A 19,484-nucleotide genomic window follows, 5' to 3' on the forward strand; every position below is an offset into this window, starting at 1 on the left:
CCTTTTGCTTCTTTTCCTTAGGTGCCATATTCTGAGTTGTTTAACACATTTAGATGTAAATATCAGGAAATGAAAGCAGAAATTCTGATCCATCATCTCATTCATCGTTTGATCTCGAACCAAAATGTCTTCAATGTTTATCCAAAACAAAAGAATTGGCCCTGTCATTCCAATACTTTTCAGGCTGTATGCTGATGTTCCATTGATTTTGATTTGTTCACCTTTCTAGATCTTACACAATCGTGGGACAGCGTACTCTGTTCTGAGTTGGTAGTGCATGTAGTCATTATGGCATGGAATGGTTAAGTTCTAAAAAGGGGCAGCTGACCGGACAGTTAATAATATTACCTCTTCTCTGTTCATGATGTTACCTCTTCTATGTTCATTTCACACTGTGACAGTGACTAAGGGAACTACACTTCAAACACAGCTGAATTTCATTTTAAAAAATCCATTTGAATGCAAGTTATCACAGTGAACACTCTCGAGTCTACGGTTTTTATGGCGTCTAGAAAGGAGGTGACTAGCAAGTGTAGTCTGCACTTTTATTTCACTAGCTTGGTAACTAGCTAGGTTGTGAATGTATCTTTCGAATGCAATTATCTGCAACCAGAAGCTATCATAATCGCAACAATTGCTTATAAAATATAATGTCTGGTTTCAATACATCTGTGACTGAAAAACTTGGGCCTCTAAAAGCTTGACAAGCGATTTTTTTTTTTTTTTTTTAATACAGATGAGGCTATGAGGTGGCAGTTTGTCAGAAATGTTCCGTTTGACTTAACTAAAGCCTCAGTCACAACCGGACGTACGATTTTTTTGGCCGTGCGATTTTTGGCGTTTCCCAAATCGCTGCTTTTTTTGTTTTGTTTTGTTCGTGGAGAAAAATGCACGTCGGCTGTAAATTTGTCTTGCACCTGAATAAAACGTAAGCACCCATAGTTTGTTTGACATGACAAAGAACCTCTGCGGCCAGTCTACGGCTCGAAAATCAGCACGTCACACGCGCGCCCTCCATGCGTTTCTTGCGTGTTTTGCACGTAGACTGGCCGTAGGAGCACGTACGGCCGGTTGTGACCGAGGCATTAAGGAACTGTATTGTTTGGCTCTTTGCCAGAATATTTGTCTGTGCTGGGGCGCTAGCTTTTAGACCAGACTACATCTCCTGTTTTCTTATTGAAAGTTGGTGCACATAGTTTGTTCATCAAAATCTTGTCAACTCTCAATAGCCTATTATAGGATTACTCTAAAAATACACTAGATAGTAATGTATAGCCTCTTTTATTTAAATTTGTTTGAGGCTACGTTCATATTCTATTATTCCCCACTAAAGTCTATGGTCATGAGCTGCTCCTGCACGAAACTTCACTACAAGCAGAACAGCATGTTTTCAGAGTTGATTGCTCAAGTTGTTTTGTAATTTTATTTTTTTTAAACATTTGAAATATAAAACTTCTTCTGCAGGTTTTACAGCATTTTTCATAATTTCTTACAGGCCACATCCTGTAGCCATCAATTCCTCTTTCTACATGAAAAATGTCCACAAAGCTGAACCAAAATATAGTTCTAGTGTCGTACCTGTATATAAATGATTTCCAGACAAATCTAATTTATAGCAGCACACAGCAAATACAGAACATATATACACTCTCAAACACACGTGTGCACACATCTGAAGACACACAGAACTACACATAACTAGTAACGTATTTGCATGATACGTGACGTTCACATCCTGTGTCCCACGTTCCGGACTGAATCAAGCTTTACCTAACCATTCCCAAGATATCTGGACTGACACTCTAGATGTTAGACTGAATTCAGGAACAAGAGCCTTGATATTTATGGAATGAAAAACAAGACAATGATTTGTTGCTGTCACATTAGTAGAACAGTGGTTCTCAAAGTGGGGTCCTTGAAGCGTTGCCAGGGATCTGTGTTTTTTTTTGTTTGTTTGTTTTTTGGGGGGGGGGGGGGGGCACTTTATGAAAGTTAGTATATTTGTTATTGAATGGATTTATTCCAAAACTCAATTACTCCTAAAGAGGGAGAACTGCATTTTGGACCTCATGTTATTTTGGTGGAAATTTCATGAATAGGAAGCTCCTAAGGTTTTAATAAATAGACAAAATATTATTGTACACATTAAATGTTCATAAACTGAATCTGTCCCGAGGGGATCCACTGAATTTATTTTACAGATAAAGGGATCCCTGGCTACATACACCTTGAAAACCACTGTTGTAGAACACTACAGGCATCATTATTTATTTATGTATTTATGTATTTATTTATGGGAATGCAGCCATATTTTATAATATTTGTTTACATATTTATGCACTTCAATACCTCCTAAGGAGTGGGAAAGGATGTTCATTTGAGCTTTCGTTGGATTAAAGGGATTCAGTGCATATATGTGATTACATTCATGGAGAAAAGAGATTGTCCTTAACCTCAGTTGGCGATAGTTTTATGTTGTGCTCATGACTTGATCAATCAGTTTAAACTTGTTACCTAAGATGTGTATAATATGTGGTCAAACACCGCACCTCAACTGATAAGAACTCTGTCTTATCAAAGCATGTCTAAACTGATGCTTGAACAAACTCACTGTGTACAGGAGTTGTGATTATTTATTTCTATTTATTTAAACAGTCTTCAATTTTATTTTACTTGCATCCATAAGAAGGTCAGCTCTATTAATTTATGATATTTATAGTAATTGTAACATTGTTGCAATGTTCTCAGAAGTCACAAAATGTTAGCATTGTCATTTTCTTTAAATGTATTAAAATTTTATTTTTAAAAATAAAAGTTAAAAATAGATTTAAAAAATGTATGTTGCCATTTTAATAATTTAAATCAATATTATGCATTAGTTGATAACATGCCATAAAATTTCCTATGACCAGATAATACATATGTACATGCATAATAAACAATGTATAATTCTCAAAACACAAGGACCGGCCATGTTTATGGCATCTGTACTTCACTGTTCAATCAATAGCAAAGGTAGGAAATGGGTCATTTTTAAACTGACGGTTATAAAGCTCAGTGGTAGCACCAAATTTTGTGCGTGTGTGTGAGAGAGAGAGAGAAACAGACTGCTGCAGATATACTTCAGTGTAGTTAACGTCTCAGAGTCTAGTGTTGCTCAGACACTGTAATGACAAATTTGAATTATGCATTAGATTATAAAGTGTTATTTACAGTGTATTTTCACATGTATAATCAGGTGCAAACATCTATAAAATGATACAATAAATGTAAACGTAACAAGCAACGTCAAATAGTCTGTTACAGTATTAATAATAGGCAAATGCTATCAGTTCAAAAGTTTACATTTCCCTTTCTGAAATTATTTGTGTGGCAGCATCAGGGTCATTCCAAAACTCTGACTTCTTTATTTTGAACTAATATATATGGATTTTGCATTGTTTCAGATTATAATTTTTGTATCCTGCAACAAAACAACAAACACTGGTATGTAATGTGGTATTCCCTTTATTCAACCCCACATGAGGCCATACATGCCTCCGGTGTGTTAGTAACAGAAATAACCAATGAATATGGAATGGCTTGGGGTCTTCAATAAGCAAGTTAGGAATCTCTACTGTAACCCTTCTTTAGTGCTGCACTGACTTTAATAAAACATCTACACAAGTTCCAAAAACCTCAGCATAACAAAGACATTTGGCAGTATAATTGTCATGTTTGTACATAATCTCTTCATTAAATGCTAGAGCAAACCCCCCCCAGTGTAAACACATCTGTGTGTATGCATGGAACGCTCACCACTGGTGTTTCGTAGCTCTGCAGAGTTGTTGTTCCTCCATGGTGCTTGAGGCAGTACAGCACTGCATCATGCACTGTTGTAAAGAGACATTCTTTGGAAATGTCAGTAAAAAAGCCACCTTGGTCCAGCTGCTCCACCACTGGAACTAGTTAGTCACACAATGAACAAATATACACAGTGTGCAGTTATATAAAACAGCCAACCAGGAAATTGGATTAGAATTAAAAATTAAACGAGATGAAAAATGTATCAGTGATGTACCAAACTGAAATTTAAGATTCTGGACTGAAAAGCAAATGCTGGATTGATTTTATTTCATTTATATTAGCTCTTTTTACCGTGACACAAACAATACTTGTTTCAATTTTTATGATTTTGTAAACTGAAGAGACATTAATTGAAAGCAAATATTAATTAATTAACTACAAGGTAATTTTAAAAAACCCTTTAATATAAAAAAGTCTGTCTTTTAAATAAGACATTACGCCACAAAAAAGCCAACATTAAAGAACCTAAAAACTACCGTATATGTAGTCTGCATATTGTCTGGGTTGTGATGTCTGTCTGGCTAAAAATTTTTGAAAAAAATTAATTCTTTTAAAAAATTACTGTTTTGGCCAAAAACAAAGGAGGTTACTTTTGGACGGACATCCATCCATTTTCTACCACTTATCGGGATCCGGGTCGCGGGGGTAGCAGCCTAAGCAGAGCAGCCCAGACTTCCCTCTCCCTGGCCACCTCCACCAGCTCTTCCGGGGGAATACCGAGGTGTTCCCAGGCCAGCCAAGAGATGTAATCTCTCCAGCGTGTCCTGGGTCTGCCTTGGGGTCTCCTCCCGGTAGGGCATGCCCAAAGAACCTCCCTTGGGAGGCGTCCAGGTACTTTTGGACATTTTTAATTAATTAATACCCTTTTTTTTTAATACCAGGTTCTCTCCTTAATTTAATCATGGCCAGTTCCTGCCCACAAGACAGCTCTCCCCAAATACGTGACAGCTACCAGCCAGGGAGGGCGAAGGCTATCACATGCTTCCTCTAAGGCATGAGAAACCAGCCGATGGCATGATCTCTGGATAATAGGAGAGAAAGGATGAACTGTCTTCTCTTCTGCCACTCAGAAGGCCTATACTTTTGGACATTTTTGACCAGAAATTTTTAAATTGTTGGTGGGAATTTTAGTGCACTCTTTGCAGTTATGTATTTAGCACAAGCACATAATGTAAATATCCAACCATCCATCCCTGATACTGCTTATCTGTCAGTGTTGCGGGTGAAACTGGTGATTTCGGGTGTGAGGTGGGGTACTCCCTGGGCAGGTCACCAGTCTCTCTCAGGGCTAACACAGAGACAACCAACCATTCACACTCACATTCTGTGAATGCAAACTCTACACAGAAAGGCCCCAGTTGGCCACCGGGTTTGAACCCAGAACCTTCTTGTTGTGAGGCAAGAGTGATAACCACTGCACCACCACCATGCCACTATCCAACACCAATTAAGGCTTAAAATTTTAGTTTTATTTATATTCAGATTTGGTCATTCTTACCTTGACAGCCTGCAATATAGATACAGACATCAATCTCTCCAAAGTCATGGAATATCTGTTATCAACAGAGGGCAAACGTTTTGTATTGCTGTCACATTTAATACTAAATATCTGTAATGAAAGTGTCATTCTGACTGATCTTGACACTCACATTTCTCAGGGTCTTGATGGCCACAGTGTCGACAAAGTTGGCTGGAGAAAGGTCTAGGATGATGGAATGGATATCCCAGGTCCATTTTCCCAATGAGCCTAGAGAAACTCTTTCTAGATCCCTGCTGAGTGTGTCCTCACTGCTGGACTCCAGTGTTGTGATGTCCCCATCCTGCAGATCTGACATGGACCCTAGCGTGGTGGTGTCATGATCCGTGCCCTTCAGGTACACCCACCTGTTATGTGGGGTCTCAGGCATAACAAACACTGTTCCGTTTTCTTTGTCCCTCCAATTCTCTTCTGGGATATCTCCACACGTGTTTTCAAAATTTCCTGCTTCTTCAACCGAGAAGACGCAGCTTTTGGTGCGCTGAGAGGCTGCTCTGAGAGCTTGTTTCTGGAAGAAAAAAAATGAGAGAGAACATTGTTGCAAAGAAAAAATCTAATTAGTAATGTTAATTATAGTAAAATAAGTACCCATAAGTGAAATATCTAAACGCAGAAGTTTGTTAAATAGTCATTATTATATCTAGATCATTTTATCTCTAGAGTCTCATCTCATTATCTCTAGCCACTTTATCCTGTTCTACAGGGTCGCAAGCAAGCTGGAGCCTATCCCAGCTGACTACGGGCGAAAGGCGGGGTACACCCTGGACAAGTCGCCAGGTCATCACAGGGCTGACACATAGACACAGACAACCATTCACACTCACATTCACACCTACGGTCAATTTAGAGTCACCAGTTAACCTAACCTGCATGTCTTTGGACTGTGGGGGAAACCGGAGCACCCGGAGGAAACCCACGCGGACACGGGGAGAACATGCAAACTCCGCACAGAAAGGCCCTCGCCGGCCACGGCTCGAACCTGGACCTTCTTGCTGTGAGGCGACAGTGCTAACCACTACACCACCACGCCGCCCCCATTTTAATAGTATTCAAGATTTTAAAATAGATCTTTAAAACATACTCTCACACCTGATGCAAAAATACAACGTGAGCGCAGTAGATACTTGAGCCATAAAAGAGCAGAATTTGATTTTTAAGTAATTAAGCTGCTAATTCTGTAATGACATACTTGGAAATGAGATCATTTATTTGAGAAATAAAGACAAACTAATGCTTTGTGGTCTTTATCAGGAGATTTGATATGTTGCTCCACCTGTCTTCTGGCTGCTCTCTTTGCCCTTCTTTCTGCCCTCCTCTCTCTTCTCCTCTGCTTCTCCTCCCGTCTGCGCTTATAAGTGATCATCTTAGTGATGTCCAAGCCACTCTGTAATCACGGTCATCAGCCACAAAAACAAGAAAGAAAAAGATGGTAAACAGTGTGTCATAGAGGTACGTTGAGATAATTGGATGAAAGAGAAACAAATGTGCACCTTTTGTTTGAGGGCTTCCAGGTAGAGTTCAGCATTAGCAAAGTATATGGTGGCTGAAGAGCGGAATATGGTGATGCCTGGCACCTCCCTTACCTGTCTCACACACACATGCATCCATATATATCAACTTTATCTTCCTGATTTCTTATATTTTTGTGTAACTGTTTCAGATCTTTAAACAAATGTTAAAATAATACAAACATAGTAAAATACAGTCGAGTAAAGTATAGTTTTTTAACTTTTGAATTTTTGAGGGAAAAAGATTTTCCCAACACTACCTAGCCTTGTGTGGAAAATGTAACTTTGTTACTCAATAAACCAATGAAGCAAACTTAATTGATAATTGCATTTTAATTAAAATAGACACATCCAGGCGTGATTACATGTCAGTCCTGTTGAATCTAAAACATCACTTAAATAGAAGGCCAGGACTCTGCTGTCTATCTTCATCTTAACAACAAAGGACACTCATTTCAGGATTGCAACGTATGCATTTTAGCCAGAGAGGATTGTTGGTATGAGCGAGGAGTTAAAGAAGCCATTTTTGTCAACCTGGAACGGCCATCACTGAACAGAGGTGGTGGTCTGAGACATCATTTATCAGCCACCTACAATGCAGTCCTTGGCACACTTCCCAGACAACTGAATGCACACCAAAACCCAGCTGTTTTCAGTGACTCACAGGAGGACAGAGAGAACCAACAGTCCACTGATCACCCCAACGACTCTCTAGGCCGTTCACACCCGGCCCCCAGTGACCCACACCAACAGGATGACTCAATGACGCCTTAGGATTGCTTTTCATCCATGAGAGGATAAATACCTGATACTCCCTATTAGTCAGACAGAACTGAAGAAGCCTTTCGGATGAGAGGTGAAACGTCTTCAAGAATCTTCAAGTAAGTCCAGTTGCTCTCTTTTACCACCCACAGTTTACTATGACCTGGATGACTGAGGCTACATCCACACGACAACGGCAACGAGATTTTTTTAAAAAATATCGCGTCCACATGGGCAATGGATCAGTAAAATATCAGGTTCATATGGCAACACAACGCTTGCTGAAAACGATGCGATACACATGCCACACCTCTACGTGCGCTGTAAGACGGTCCCATCGGAGACACCAGAACAATAGAAGTAGACGCATGCGCATAACTGCGCATGCGCACAGTGACTATCCCTGTCACTGTCACACGCACACACTTTCTCACTCCCTATCCTATGGATATAGTCCCTTTAAATCACATGCTCGTTTTTTGAATGGAGACGTGGAAAGAGGAATTAATGGGGGTAGATGGAAGCCGGTACGCCAACATTCTGATATCCTCCAGAATTCTTTAATGGTCCGGAATAAATTGAATGCTACACGTTGATGGATTACTTTGTTCTTCTACGCCCTTTTTGAGGAATGTATTGTCGGACTTAAACCAACATCTGAAGAGGTGAGATCGCTCCTTTTTTTCCCCTATTTTTGCTGGCGGGATTGACTCTGCCCTAAGGGCTATTCTCTCACTCACTCTCTCTCTCTCTTTGCACCATTACACAATAAATATTCACAGTGAAAATATTTTGTAAGCGCGTTTCATGAACCAAGTTATAGGATTTGTTGACAACTCGCATCGAGTTCATTACACTTCTACCCGGCGTGAAGCACATGTGGTTGTGACGTCATCGTAAACAAATCCGTTCTACTCATCCAGACGACTTCGCAACGGCTCCGTTGCCAGATTTTTTCACTCTGGAACCCGTTCTCAAAAAATTTCGTTTTGGGGCACCCAAAACACCGGTGCCATGTGGACGCCAGGCCGAAACAATAAACAATTTTATCAGATTCACCTGAATCCGTTGCCGTGTGGACAGGGCCTGAGAATCTTCACAGACACACTTAAATAAATAGAAGCTTTCCATCAAAGTGAAGTACACTAAGATGTCTCATCAAGCAGCACACTATGCTAAAGTCAAAAGAAATTCTGGAAGAGATGAGGAAAAAAACTGAAATATATCAGTCTGGAAAATGTTACAAAGTGATTTCTATGGCTCGGGGACTCCAGCAAACCATAGTGAGGGCCATTATCTCCATATCTGGAACACTGGTGAATCTTTCGAGAAATGGCCAGCCTAAAAAAATTCCTCCAAGAATGCACTGACAATTCATTCAGGAAGTCACAAAAGAAGCCAGACAAACCTCTAAAGAACTGCAGGCCCCGCTCACCTCAGACAAAGTCAGCATTCATTATTCCACCTTTAGTAAGAGACTGGGCAAAACTGTATCCATGGGAGAGACCACTGGTAAAGGTTCATCTTGCATTTGCCAAAAAAAAAAACCCAAAACACCCTGATGACCCTCAAGCCTCATCATTGTGGTTTTTGGCAAATGTGAGAAGCTTCTCCAGACAGTATGATTGGCTGTTGTGCAACCTACCAGGGCAAAATATTAAAAATGTGCACCCTATACTTTACACAACGCGGTAGGACAAACTAGGTTTATTTATTTAGTTGAAATCGTTAACTAACTAGACTGCAATCTGGTCCCATGCTCGAAAGAGAACATGGCTTTTTGTCAGCTAAAAGGGGCGACGGATCTGATGGGTTAAATCAAAAAGGCTTGAGTATCAGTTTGATCAGTCCTTCTTAGCAGTTTACCTAAGCACTGAATCCCCAATATATAAAAATACAATTTATACTCATTAAGTATTTATGGTACACTAATATGTGCATACTATTCAGACAGATTTTTATAATTGTCATCAATTAAGATCTATAAAGATTCAAACATCATGTCCAGGGAACAGGGCTAAATAAGGTAGTGTGTACATGCATAATATCCATGCGCCTCACTTTTTGGTGTGTCTCCATGTCCAAATAAAGCTCAGTCCCAGGAAGATGGCCCAAGACAGAGTACCGGGGCCTGTGATATCAAGGAAGCAATTAATTAAGAGTATTTACACCAGAAAGACAAAACATTGTTTAGTTACAGGACAGTGAAGTGTCTCACCTTTGTGTTCTGAAGATAACAGTAAACAGGGCAAAGCCAACAGAGGCCGCTAAACCCATATCCACATTAAAGAGGACAGTGAACACCCATGTGACCAACCACACCGACTATATGCAACATATGCATGTAAATAATACATTTAAATAATGCAGCATAATTACAGCAATATATGGCAAAGATTTAGCTTTGATTACAATAAATGATACTTCCAACATCACATGTGCAGGGATAAGAGTTGATCATTTATCAGTCAGATATTTAAAAATAAATGCTTAAACAATATAGTAATGGAATGTGTAACATTGCTGGAGGTTTATTATGGCATCCTACCAGATCAATCTTGTTTCTCCGCCATAGTGTCACAATGTCAGCATACTGCTTGAACATGTTTTTCAGATTCACAAGTACAATGGCAGCCAGTACTACCTGTATGCACACACACACACACACACACACACACACTGAAATACAGATAGATATATATTTTGGTCCACAGACTTGTGAAGGATTATTGAGATGTACCTTGGGCAACTGCTGAAACAGTTTTCCTAACTTCAGCATGGTCACCAGCACTATCACAGCTGCAGCCACACCTGCCATCTACAGCAGCGCAACAGAATACAATGATTATAAGTCTGTACAAGTCAGTCAGTCTCTGTGTGTGTGTGTGTGTGTGTCTTGCCTGTGTTCTGCCTCCAGTGGTCTCCTGTATTAGACTCCGAGACATAGAAGCGCAGACAGAGAAACACTGGAAAAAACCTCCAACTGTATTACTGAGACCTAAAGCCACCAACTCCTATAAAAAACAACAAACAGAAACTGGTAACTATTTGATTACAAATGCATTTATTTCATATATTCTGATTAAAATTTCCATCTGCAGGTATGATTTGCCATCTCACCTGATTGCTGCACACTTTGTAGCCATGTTTAAGAGCAAAGGTTTTTCCCAAAGAGATGGAAATGGCATATCCCACAATGGCCAGAGCAAAGGCATCCACTACCACATCCAAAAAGATACTGGGGTTTGGCATAGTGGGAGGCTGAAGTCTGAACAATCCAAGAGATAGATAACAATCATACAGCAAACTTAAATGTGATTAATAGAATGATCTGTATTTATGTAAGATATTAGCTGAATAATAAATTATAATATTATTAATATTGTTATTATAATAAAGAACAACTCACCCACTTGGGATATCTCCGACTATAGAAATTTCATAGGTCTCATTTAAATTTGCGTGGAATGATATCAGTGTACCCGCTATAAGCTAGTGTACACACGCGCGCGCACACACACACACACACACACACACACACACACACAGTGTTGAATGGCCTGAGTGATGGATAAATAAAATATTTGTCCTTCCTTTACAGTGTGTATTAAGGCAAATCAGCATAAATTGTCTCTGCGAGTCTTGAAAAATTAGACCCAATACATATACAGTATGTTAAAGTGTGCTGACTATCCAGTTAATAATCATGAAAGAATGAATGAATGAATTTATTTTTATTTCGAACATGTATAAAAAAAATGTGTGAGACTATTTGTACATACAAAAGAAAGAAAACGAGAAATTTAAAAAAATAAATAAAATAACAAAGAGCTAAGACATTACAAAACACCGCACATTGTTCGAAAAAGGAGTGGGAAGAAGTACAATACTTTTTTAATTTCCCACCCCATTTTAACTACCCTGAAATCCAAACTACATTAATACACCTATAAAAATATATACCATATATACACTTCATGAATATCTATATAAATATATAATTACAAAAATATATACTACATGCCATATATATACACACTTCATAAATATCTATATAAATATTTAATTACAAAAGAAAAGAAAAGTGTAAGATGGAAAAAAAAAGAAGCATACCATAATGAGTTCCACTGGTATTGGTACTGGCAGTTTCTCTCTGTATCTATTGTTCACCTCCTTGGCAATGATGAGGACTACGATGGACACAACACTGACCAGTAGAGTAGGCAGATGAGTATTAGGCAGCTGCACACACACATCTACTAGTGTCTGCATACACAAAGAACAGGGTCTAATGGATTCTCAAAAAAACAACAATGACAAGGTCTATAAGTTTGCTGTAGGTGGCCACAAAGGGGGTGAATGTCTGAGTACTTACATACACCAGTGAGAATGGCCCACTGAATCGTGTTGCAGACACTCCCAAGATGTGCTTTAACTGAGTCACTACTGCGTGAGTGGCAGCTGCTGTGGTGTATGCCCTCACTAATGGCTCGGAGAGATACATACCCACAAACCCAAACTGCACCAAACCCAGAATCACCTGAAAGATTAAGAAAATGTCTTTCCATTGCAATTCAGAATCACATGATGAGTGTGAACATGCATGTTTAAACATCTCATCATGTCTCCGTTTTCCTAAATGAGTACGCGAACCTGAATTAGTCCTCCTAATACCGTAGTGGCTGCAGCAACTTGCACTCTGTAAAGATCTCTAGCCGTGACGTTCACCTCCTGTGTCACATTAGTGCCATTGAGGATGAGAAAATTGGCATCAGGAGCCAGTCTCTCAGTAACACTGCCCACCATAACACTGAGAATCGTAAATGTGCCTGCAAACACACACATACAGAAGGAAGTTTTGTTAGACAATCCATGATTAACAGTCATTTAGAGAATTTAAAGCCTATAGTGTGGTAGCCAACAGATATTTTACCCATAATGCCATTTGAATGTTTCTTTTCAGTAGTGTGTGCAATATTTCCACTTTATCGTTATAAGTTGGTTCTAACCTTATGGCAAATGTAGTCAAATGGATTTAATTGAACAAAACAGAAATGTGAAATCACCTATAGAAATGTGTCTGGAGGATCCAAAGAAGAAATAAATGAGTGCAGGATAAAAAGAGCTGTACAGTCCAAACACTGGTGGCACTGAAGCCAGCAATGCATAGGCCAGTCCTACAAAACACACACATACACACACACACATACACACACACTCTCTCTAAGTATCCTTTTGAGGACCTATCATTATTAATACCAGTAGCCTAGACCCTACTATCAATAACCAAAAGAAAAATTATTTTGACTCTTTTAGGTTTTTTTTTTTTTTATTTTATTTTAAATAAAGCAGTTTTGTTGTCAGTGGCACGGTGGTGTAGTGGTTAGCGCTGTCACCTCACAGCAAGAAGGTCCTGGGTTCGAGCCCCGTGGCCGACGAGGGCCTTTCTGTGTGGAGTTTGCATGTTCTCCCCGTGTCCGCGTGGGTTTCCTCCGGGTGCTCCGGTTTCCCCCACAGTCCAAAGACATGCAGGTTAGGTTAACTGGTGACTCTAAATTGACCGTAGGTGTGAATGTGAGTGTGAATGGTTGTCTGTGTCTATGTGTCAGCCCTGTGATGACCTGGCAACTTGTCCAGGGTGTACCCCGCCTTTCGCCCGTAGTCAGCTGGGATAGGCTCCAGCTTGCCTGCGGCCCTGTAGAACAGGGTAAAGCGGCTACAGATAATGAGATGAGATGAATGAGTTTTGTTGTCACGGATGTTGTTTTTAAACACAGGTAATAGTGCAATTAAGATGTGCCAGTCCAATGCAATAATGCAGAACTTTTCTGACCCAGGTGTAACTATATAGAAGGAATTTTAAACGTTATGAGAAATTCACGTTTTTTTGTATGCCACACATTAAACATAAGCATGATGCTATGGGGTGGCACAGTGGTGTAGTAGTCAGCACTGTCACCTCACAGCAAGAAGGTCCTGGGTTTGAGCCCAGCGGCCAATGAGGGCCTTTCTGTGTGGAGTTTGCATGTTCTCCCCGTGTCCGCGTGGGTTTCCTCCGGGTGCTCCGGTTTCTCCCACAGTCCAAAGACATGCAGGTTAGGTTAACTGGTGACTCTAAATTGAGCGTAGGTGTGAATGTGAGTGTGAATGGTTGTTTGTCTCTATGTGTCAGCCCTGTGATGACCTGGCGACTTGTCCAGGGTGTACCCCACCTCTCACCCATAGTCAGCTGGGATAGGCTCCAGCTTGCCTGCAACCCTGCACAGGATAAGCGGCTACAGATAATGGATGGATGGATGGATGGATGGATGGATGGATGGATGATGCTATGGGTTAAATTCAAATGATAACAGACATACTGAAAAAATGTTCATTTTATGACTGACGTCTTTTACTAATTCTTATCATGGTCCCAAGTGTTATGGGATATCATATATTATTCTATCCACATTCACGGGATATGAGCAGTCGCGTGCTCTGATTGGCTACTTTACTACTAGGATATCAGCTCAGAAACTGTGAGAAGAGTAAAACAAAATGGCAGAGCGTGTTGCTGAACCAACTGAGGACAAAATAAAAACTCTCCTTGAAAACAAAACCCAAAAAAATACAAAAAAGCAATAAAATATGGAATAAAAGTATTTGATGGTAAGAACGTATCTTTTTTCCCATTAATTATCGCATTTTTCACAAATTGCTACTATCATTTTGCCAGTTTGTTTACATTCTAAGAGGAAATTATTTTGTCGGACATTTTGTATAAAATTTTTATTTATCAAATTTGCAAAAAATAAAAATGCTGTTTCTCAAAATCCAGTGAATATGGCTATAATAAAACAGTTATTCCATTCAATCTCGTTGTACCGTACATGGCTTACAGCCAACTCAGTGCTACGTGCCTCATCGGCTATCAGCTCATGTATGGCTCAATTTCATGGAATAACTGTTAAATATTTTCTGTAAATTATAAACATTTTAAAATATGTTAGTAAAGAGTAGCACAATCTCTGAGAAAATTCATAAAATAAAAGTTCATGATTGTATCAGACTGCAAAAGGAGTTCTGAACAGTTGCCTTAATGTTTTGACCTTTCTTTTAGTCTGCACAAGGATACAAATTAATTGAGAGGAAATAATCTTAAGATACAGTGCCTTTAAAAAGTATTCATACCCCTTGAACTTTTTCACATTTTTCCACCTTACAACCACGAACTTAAAAGTTTTTTATTGAGATTTTATGTGATAGACCAGGCATCACCAAATGGCGGACCTCGGTCCAGATCCGGACCCAGTGATGGTTCTGTCCGGACCCGTGACCAATGGTAAATTCACGAGATTAAGTAATTTTCATGAAGCATTATTTTGGACGGCCGTGGCTATTGACAGCGGGCGCTGCTACTCCAGTTAATACGACAACAGCTTCACTCAGCTGAGCCAATAAAATCGTTAGTTTACCCAGCGCACCACAGCACAGCAACAAGCAGAGAGGAAGAGAGTTAAGTTCAGAGACAACCGACCGAGACAACATGGCTTGCTCCAAGAGGCGGCGGAAAGTAGACAAGGAAAATCGTTGTTTTAAAGATGAATGGACGGAGAAATACATGTTCATTCTTCCGGCGAGCAGTTCAAAACCAGTGTGCCTCATATGCTCAGAAAACGTGGCATTAATTAAAAGCGGCAACGTGAAGCGCCACTACGAAACAAAGCACAGCTCTTTTGAGCAAAGTTCTCCCCTGAAGTCCGAGCTGAGGGCACGCAAAATAACCCAACTGCAAGCACAGTACGACAGGGCTACCCGACTCATCACACATACACTTACAGCCCAGCAACGTGCAAACGAATGTTCCTTAAAAGTAGCGTGGATTTTGGGGCAACATAAAAAAAACATTTAGTGATGGGACAGATGTGAAGGAGTGCTTAAACGCCGTTGCTGAGACATTGATCTGCTCATTGATCTGCAAGGAAATGCTGCATTAAGAGAGCATTTTGAGACAACTGACCCTGCTACTTTCTGGTTACAGACTGTTTGAGAGTGTGTTCCCTGGTCTAACCAAAGGAGCACTGCACACCTTGACTATGTTTGGATCGACTTGCAGCTGTGAGTCAGCTTTTTCCACTATGAACATTGTCAAAACCAAGTACCATTCTAGGCTCAACAATGAACACCTACATATCTGCATGAGAATGGCACTAACTCCATTCCAACCAAGATTTAAATTACTGGCAGGTCAGCCACATGCCCATTTTTCTCATTAAGAAAAGTAAAAGAAGAAGAATTAAAAGAGAAAAGTTCAAAGAAAAATGTTCTGTTTGCATTTCCCCCCCAAAAAGCCACTTGTTTTCTGAAAATGTGGACTTTTTTTTTCTTGAAAAGTAGGCCCTCAGGGCGGCACGGTGGTGTAGTGGTTAGCGCTGTCGCCTCACAGCAAGAAGGTCCGGGTTCGAGCCCCGTGGCCGGCGAGGGCCTTTCTGTGCGGAGTTTGCATGTTCTCCCCGTGTCCGCGTGGGTTTCCTCCGGGTGCTCCGGTTTCCCCCACAGTCCAAAGACATGCAGGTTAGGTTAACTGGTGACTCTAAATTGACCGTAGGTGTGAATGTGAGTGTGAATGGTTGTCTGTGTCTATGTGTCAGCCCTGTGATGACCTGGCGACTTGTCCAGGGTGTACCCCGCCTTTCGCCTGTAGTCAGCTGGGATAGGCTCCAGCTCGCCTGCGACCCTGTAGAAGGATAAAGCGGCTAGAGATAATGAGATGGCCCTCATTTTTTTAGGCTGGGACCTCCTTACTTTAAAAACAAAGAAGAGAAAATGTTAAGTCAATGCTCTGTTTGCACTTTTTAGTTAAAGTTTTCTGAGTTGACTTTTTTACTTGAAGTGTAGGCCTTCGATTCTTCAGGTTGGGACCTCTTGAATTTAAGAGAAAAAGGAGTTATTCCACTCTGTTTGCACTTATTTATTTATTTTACTCTGAGGTTTCTGTTTTCTTTAATCTGAAAGAAAGGCCTTGAATTTATTTTCCTGGGACTACTTTTATTTATGGTAAAAGAGATTAGTTGTGCACTCAGTTCATTTCCTGCATTGGAAATTAACAATAAATACTGTTGAACCCATATGAAAATGTGGACATAGAGGAAGGCTATAAGACACAAGCTGGACTTCGGGTCGGACCTTCTACTTGGACAAAATTTAATAACTGGACCTCAGTGACTTTTAATTGAATACCCCTGGTTTAGATCAAAGAATATTCATGTGTTAGAATGGCCCAGTCAAAGTCCAGATCTAAATCCCATTGAGTACCTGTGGTAAGACTTGAAAATTGCTGTTCACAGACGCTCTCCATCCGATCTGGCTGAGCTTGAGCTATTTTGCAAAGAAGAATGGGCAAAAATTTCAGTGTCTAGATGTGCAAAGCTGGTAGAGGCATACCACAAAAGACTTGCAGCTGTAATTGCAGCAAAAGGTGGCTCTACAAAGTATTGACGCAGGGGGGCTGAATACTAATGCACACCACATTTTTCAGATTTTTATTTGTTTAAAATTTTGAAGACCATTTATCATTTTCGTTTCACTTCACAATTATGTGCTAGTCTGTGTTGGTCTATCACATAAAATCTCAATAAAAAACTTTTAAGTTCGTGGTTGTAAGGTGGAAAAATGTGAAAAAGTTCAAGGGGTATGAATACTTTTTCAAGGCGCTGTACAGATTCTCTCACCTTGTGGCAAGTGCATGATGCCCACACTGATGCCAGAGATGAGGTCTGGCATGCCATAGTCCCAGACAGAATAACGTGGTAACCAGTAAAGCACGGGTAAACAGCCTGTCACTCTATGCTTCAGTGTAGGAATAGAACACCTGTGAGAGGAATAAAGACAAGAAAAATAATCTACACTTTAACAGGAACTCATAGGAATAAGGTATAACACCACTTTTCAAAACACACATACTCAAATATGTTTTTTATTTTTATTTTATTTAAGTGTCTCACCTTAGTAAGTTTTTTAGGTGATGAGAGAAAGGAATGCGGGTTTGTGAGGGGTCCGATCTCCAAGCCAGCTTCTCCAGACTCTTTTCATCCAGAATCTCCCTCTCTACACAGTACGCTGAGCTATTCTTCCCACGGACCATACTTACACCACAAACCTAGTTCAGCTCTCACTTAAAATGTATTCTTTACCCTATACTTCACTGATTGCACCTTTTTGATTTCTAGCATGCGATTTACACTCACAGCCACTTAAATAGGATGAGGAAGAGGCTGTCTTTTGGCTAATGATTACTTCATGAGAAATCTAAGAAACTTGTTTATAAACTACAAATAATTCGTACACAAAATGAGAAATGAATGACTTCATGATTCAACACTGCACAAGTGTGTATATACAGAATAAATGTTATTTTTAATCACATTATAATGTTCATCCTCTGCGATGACCTGGCGACTTGTCCAGGCTGTACGCCGCCTCTCGCCCATAGTCAGCTGGGATAGGCTCCAGCTTGCCTGCGACCCTGTACAGGATAAGCGGCTACAGATGATGGATGGATGGACGTTCATCCTGTGCTTATGCTGATTCAGCTTTTTCTCTAGTTTGGTGTGCTCTTGTCAACATTTTCTTTTCTAGAAACGGATCCCATACGGATGTTGGGTAAGACATGAATGAATTAATAATCTCATCACTGGAAACAGGAAGAGAAATTTAGGCATCAGTCTTGGGTTCATCATTTTCTACAACACACAATCAACCCCGGAGGGTTCAAGTGTTTACTGCAGCACTTAAAAACTAAATGAAGCTTTAAATTCATTCTCCTTATTCCTTTTAAGCACCTGCCTAATTAAAATAATGAGATGTCAAAACTGTCACATTATTAATATTACCACACTCAACAAAACTACCTTTGAATTCTATCATGTGCTCTTCCTAATAACTTGTCAAATTCAGTTCACTTTAATAAAGAGTTTTAAAGCTCTTATGACTTTGATTATTAAAGACAAGCGGTTTCCGTGCCAGGTTATTGCGCCATCACCTGTCAAATAAAAACCACCCAGAGTTAATATTTCTATTAATAATTCTGCTCACTGTTTAAAGATTAGCCTCTATAGCAAAATGACCATGGGCTGCAAACCTGTGTTTCACTTATTATTCACCGGTTTACACACAGAGCATTATAAGGATTTAGTCATTTATGGCTAATACACTGCTGGAAAATACAATATACTGCACAGTATCAACAGAAATGTCAAGGTTATTACAGCTATAATTATACTATAGTGCACATTCCACTACGTCCATAATATATAAAGTCATTTTTCAGCTGGACAGTTTGTATCTTGACAAATGTAAGTGGTTACAAAGTAATGATTATTTCAAATATGGGTAAGAAAATAAATAAATAGATAGATATAAGGGCGGCACGGTGGTGTAGTAGTTAGCGCTGTCGCCTCACAGCAAGAAGGTCCGGGTTCGAGCCCCGTGGCCGGTGAGGGCCTTTCTGTGCGGAGTTTGCATGTTCTCCCCGTGTCCGCGTGGGTTTCCTCCGGGTGCTCCGGTTTCCCCCCCAGTCCAAAGACATGCAGGTTAGATTAACTGGTGACTCTAAATTGACCGTAGGCGTGAATGTGAGTGTGAATGGTTGTCTGTGTCTATGTGTCAGCCCTGTGATGACCTGGCGACTTGTCCAGGGTGTACCCCGCCTTTCGCCCATAGTCAGCTGGGATAGGCTCCCTGTAGAACAGGATAAAGTGGCTAGAGATGATGAGATGATATGAGATAGATATAAACCCTTCATGCACATGTCAGGACATGGAGCTGTGAAATCTTAAAGGCTAAATCTCAAT

At 40.1% G+C, this 19,484-nt stretch overlaps 1 protein-coding gene across 1 annotated transcript; it reads right to left on the reverse strand.

The window, feature by feature from the left end:
• Window positions 1–3,140: 3,140 nt before the first annotated feature.
• On the reverse strand, window positions 3,141–17,776 carry slc26a6l (solute carrier family 26 member 6, like). The gene is made up of 19 exons (XM_060919639.1): window positions 17,637–17,776; window positions 17,364–17,503; window positions 12,720–12,830; window positions 12,307–12,482; window positions 12,029–12,193; window positions 11,767–11,919; window positions 11,063–11,145; window positions 10,774–10,921; window positions 10,554–10,667; window positions 10,394–10,471; window positions 10,202–10,297; window positions 9,872–9,978; window positions 9,715–9,784; window positions 6,874–6,966; window positions 6,657–6,767; window positions 5,496–5,891; window positions 5,345–5,399; window positions 3,799–3,944; window positions 3,141–3,164 (listed from the first exon to the last, which is right to left on the reverse strand). Exons 1-19 carry the CDS (start codon window positions 17,774–17,776, stop codon window positions 3,141–3,143), a joined length of 2,406 nt encoding a protein of 801 aa, XP_060775622.1.
• Window positions 17,777–19,484: the final 1,708 nt, after the last annotated feature.

This window comes from Neoarius graeffei, chromosome 4, assembly GCF_027579695.1.
Source record: "Neoarius graeffei isolate fNeoGra1 chromosome 4, fNeoGra1.pri, whole genome shotgun sequence".
NCBI lineage: Eukaryota > Metazoa > Chordata > Actinopteri > Siluriformes > Ariidae > Neoarius > Neoarius graeffei.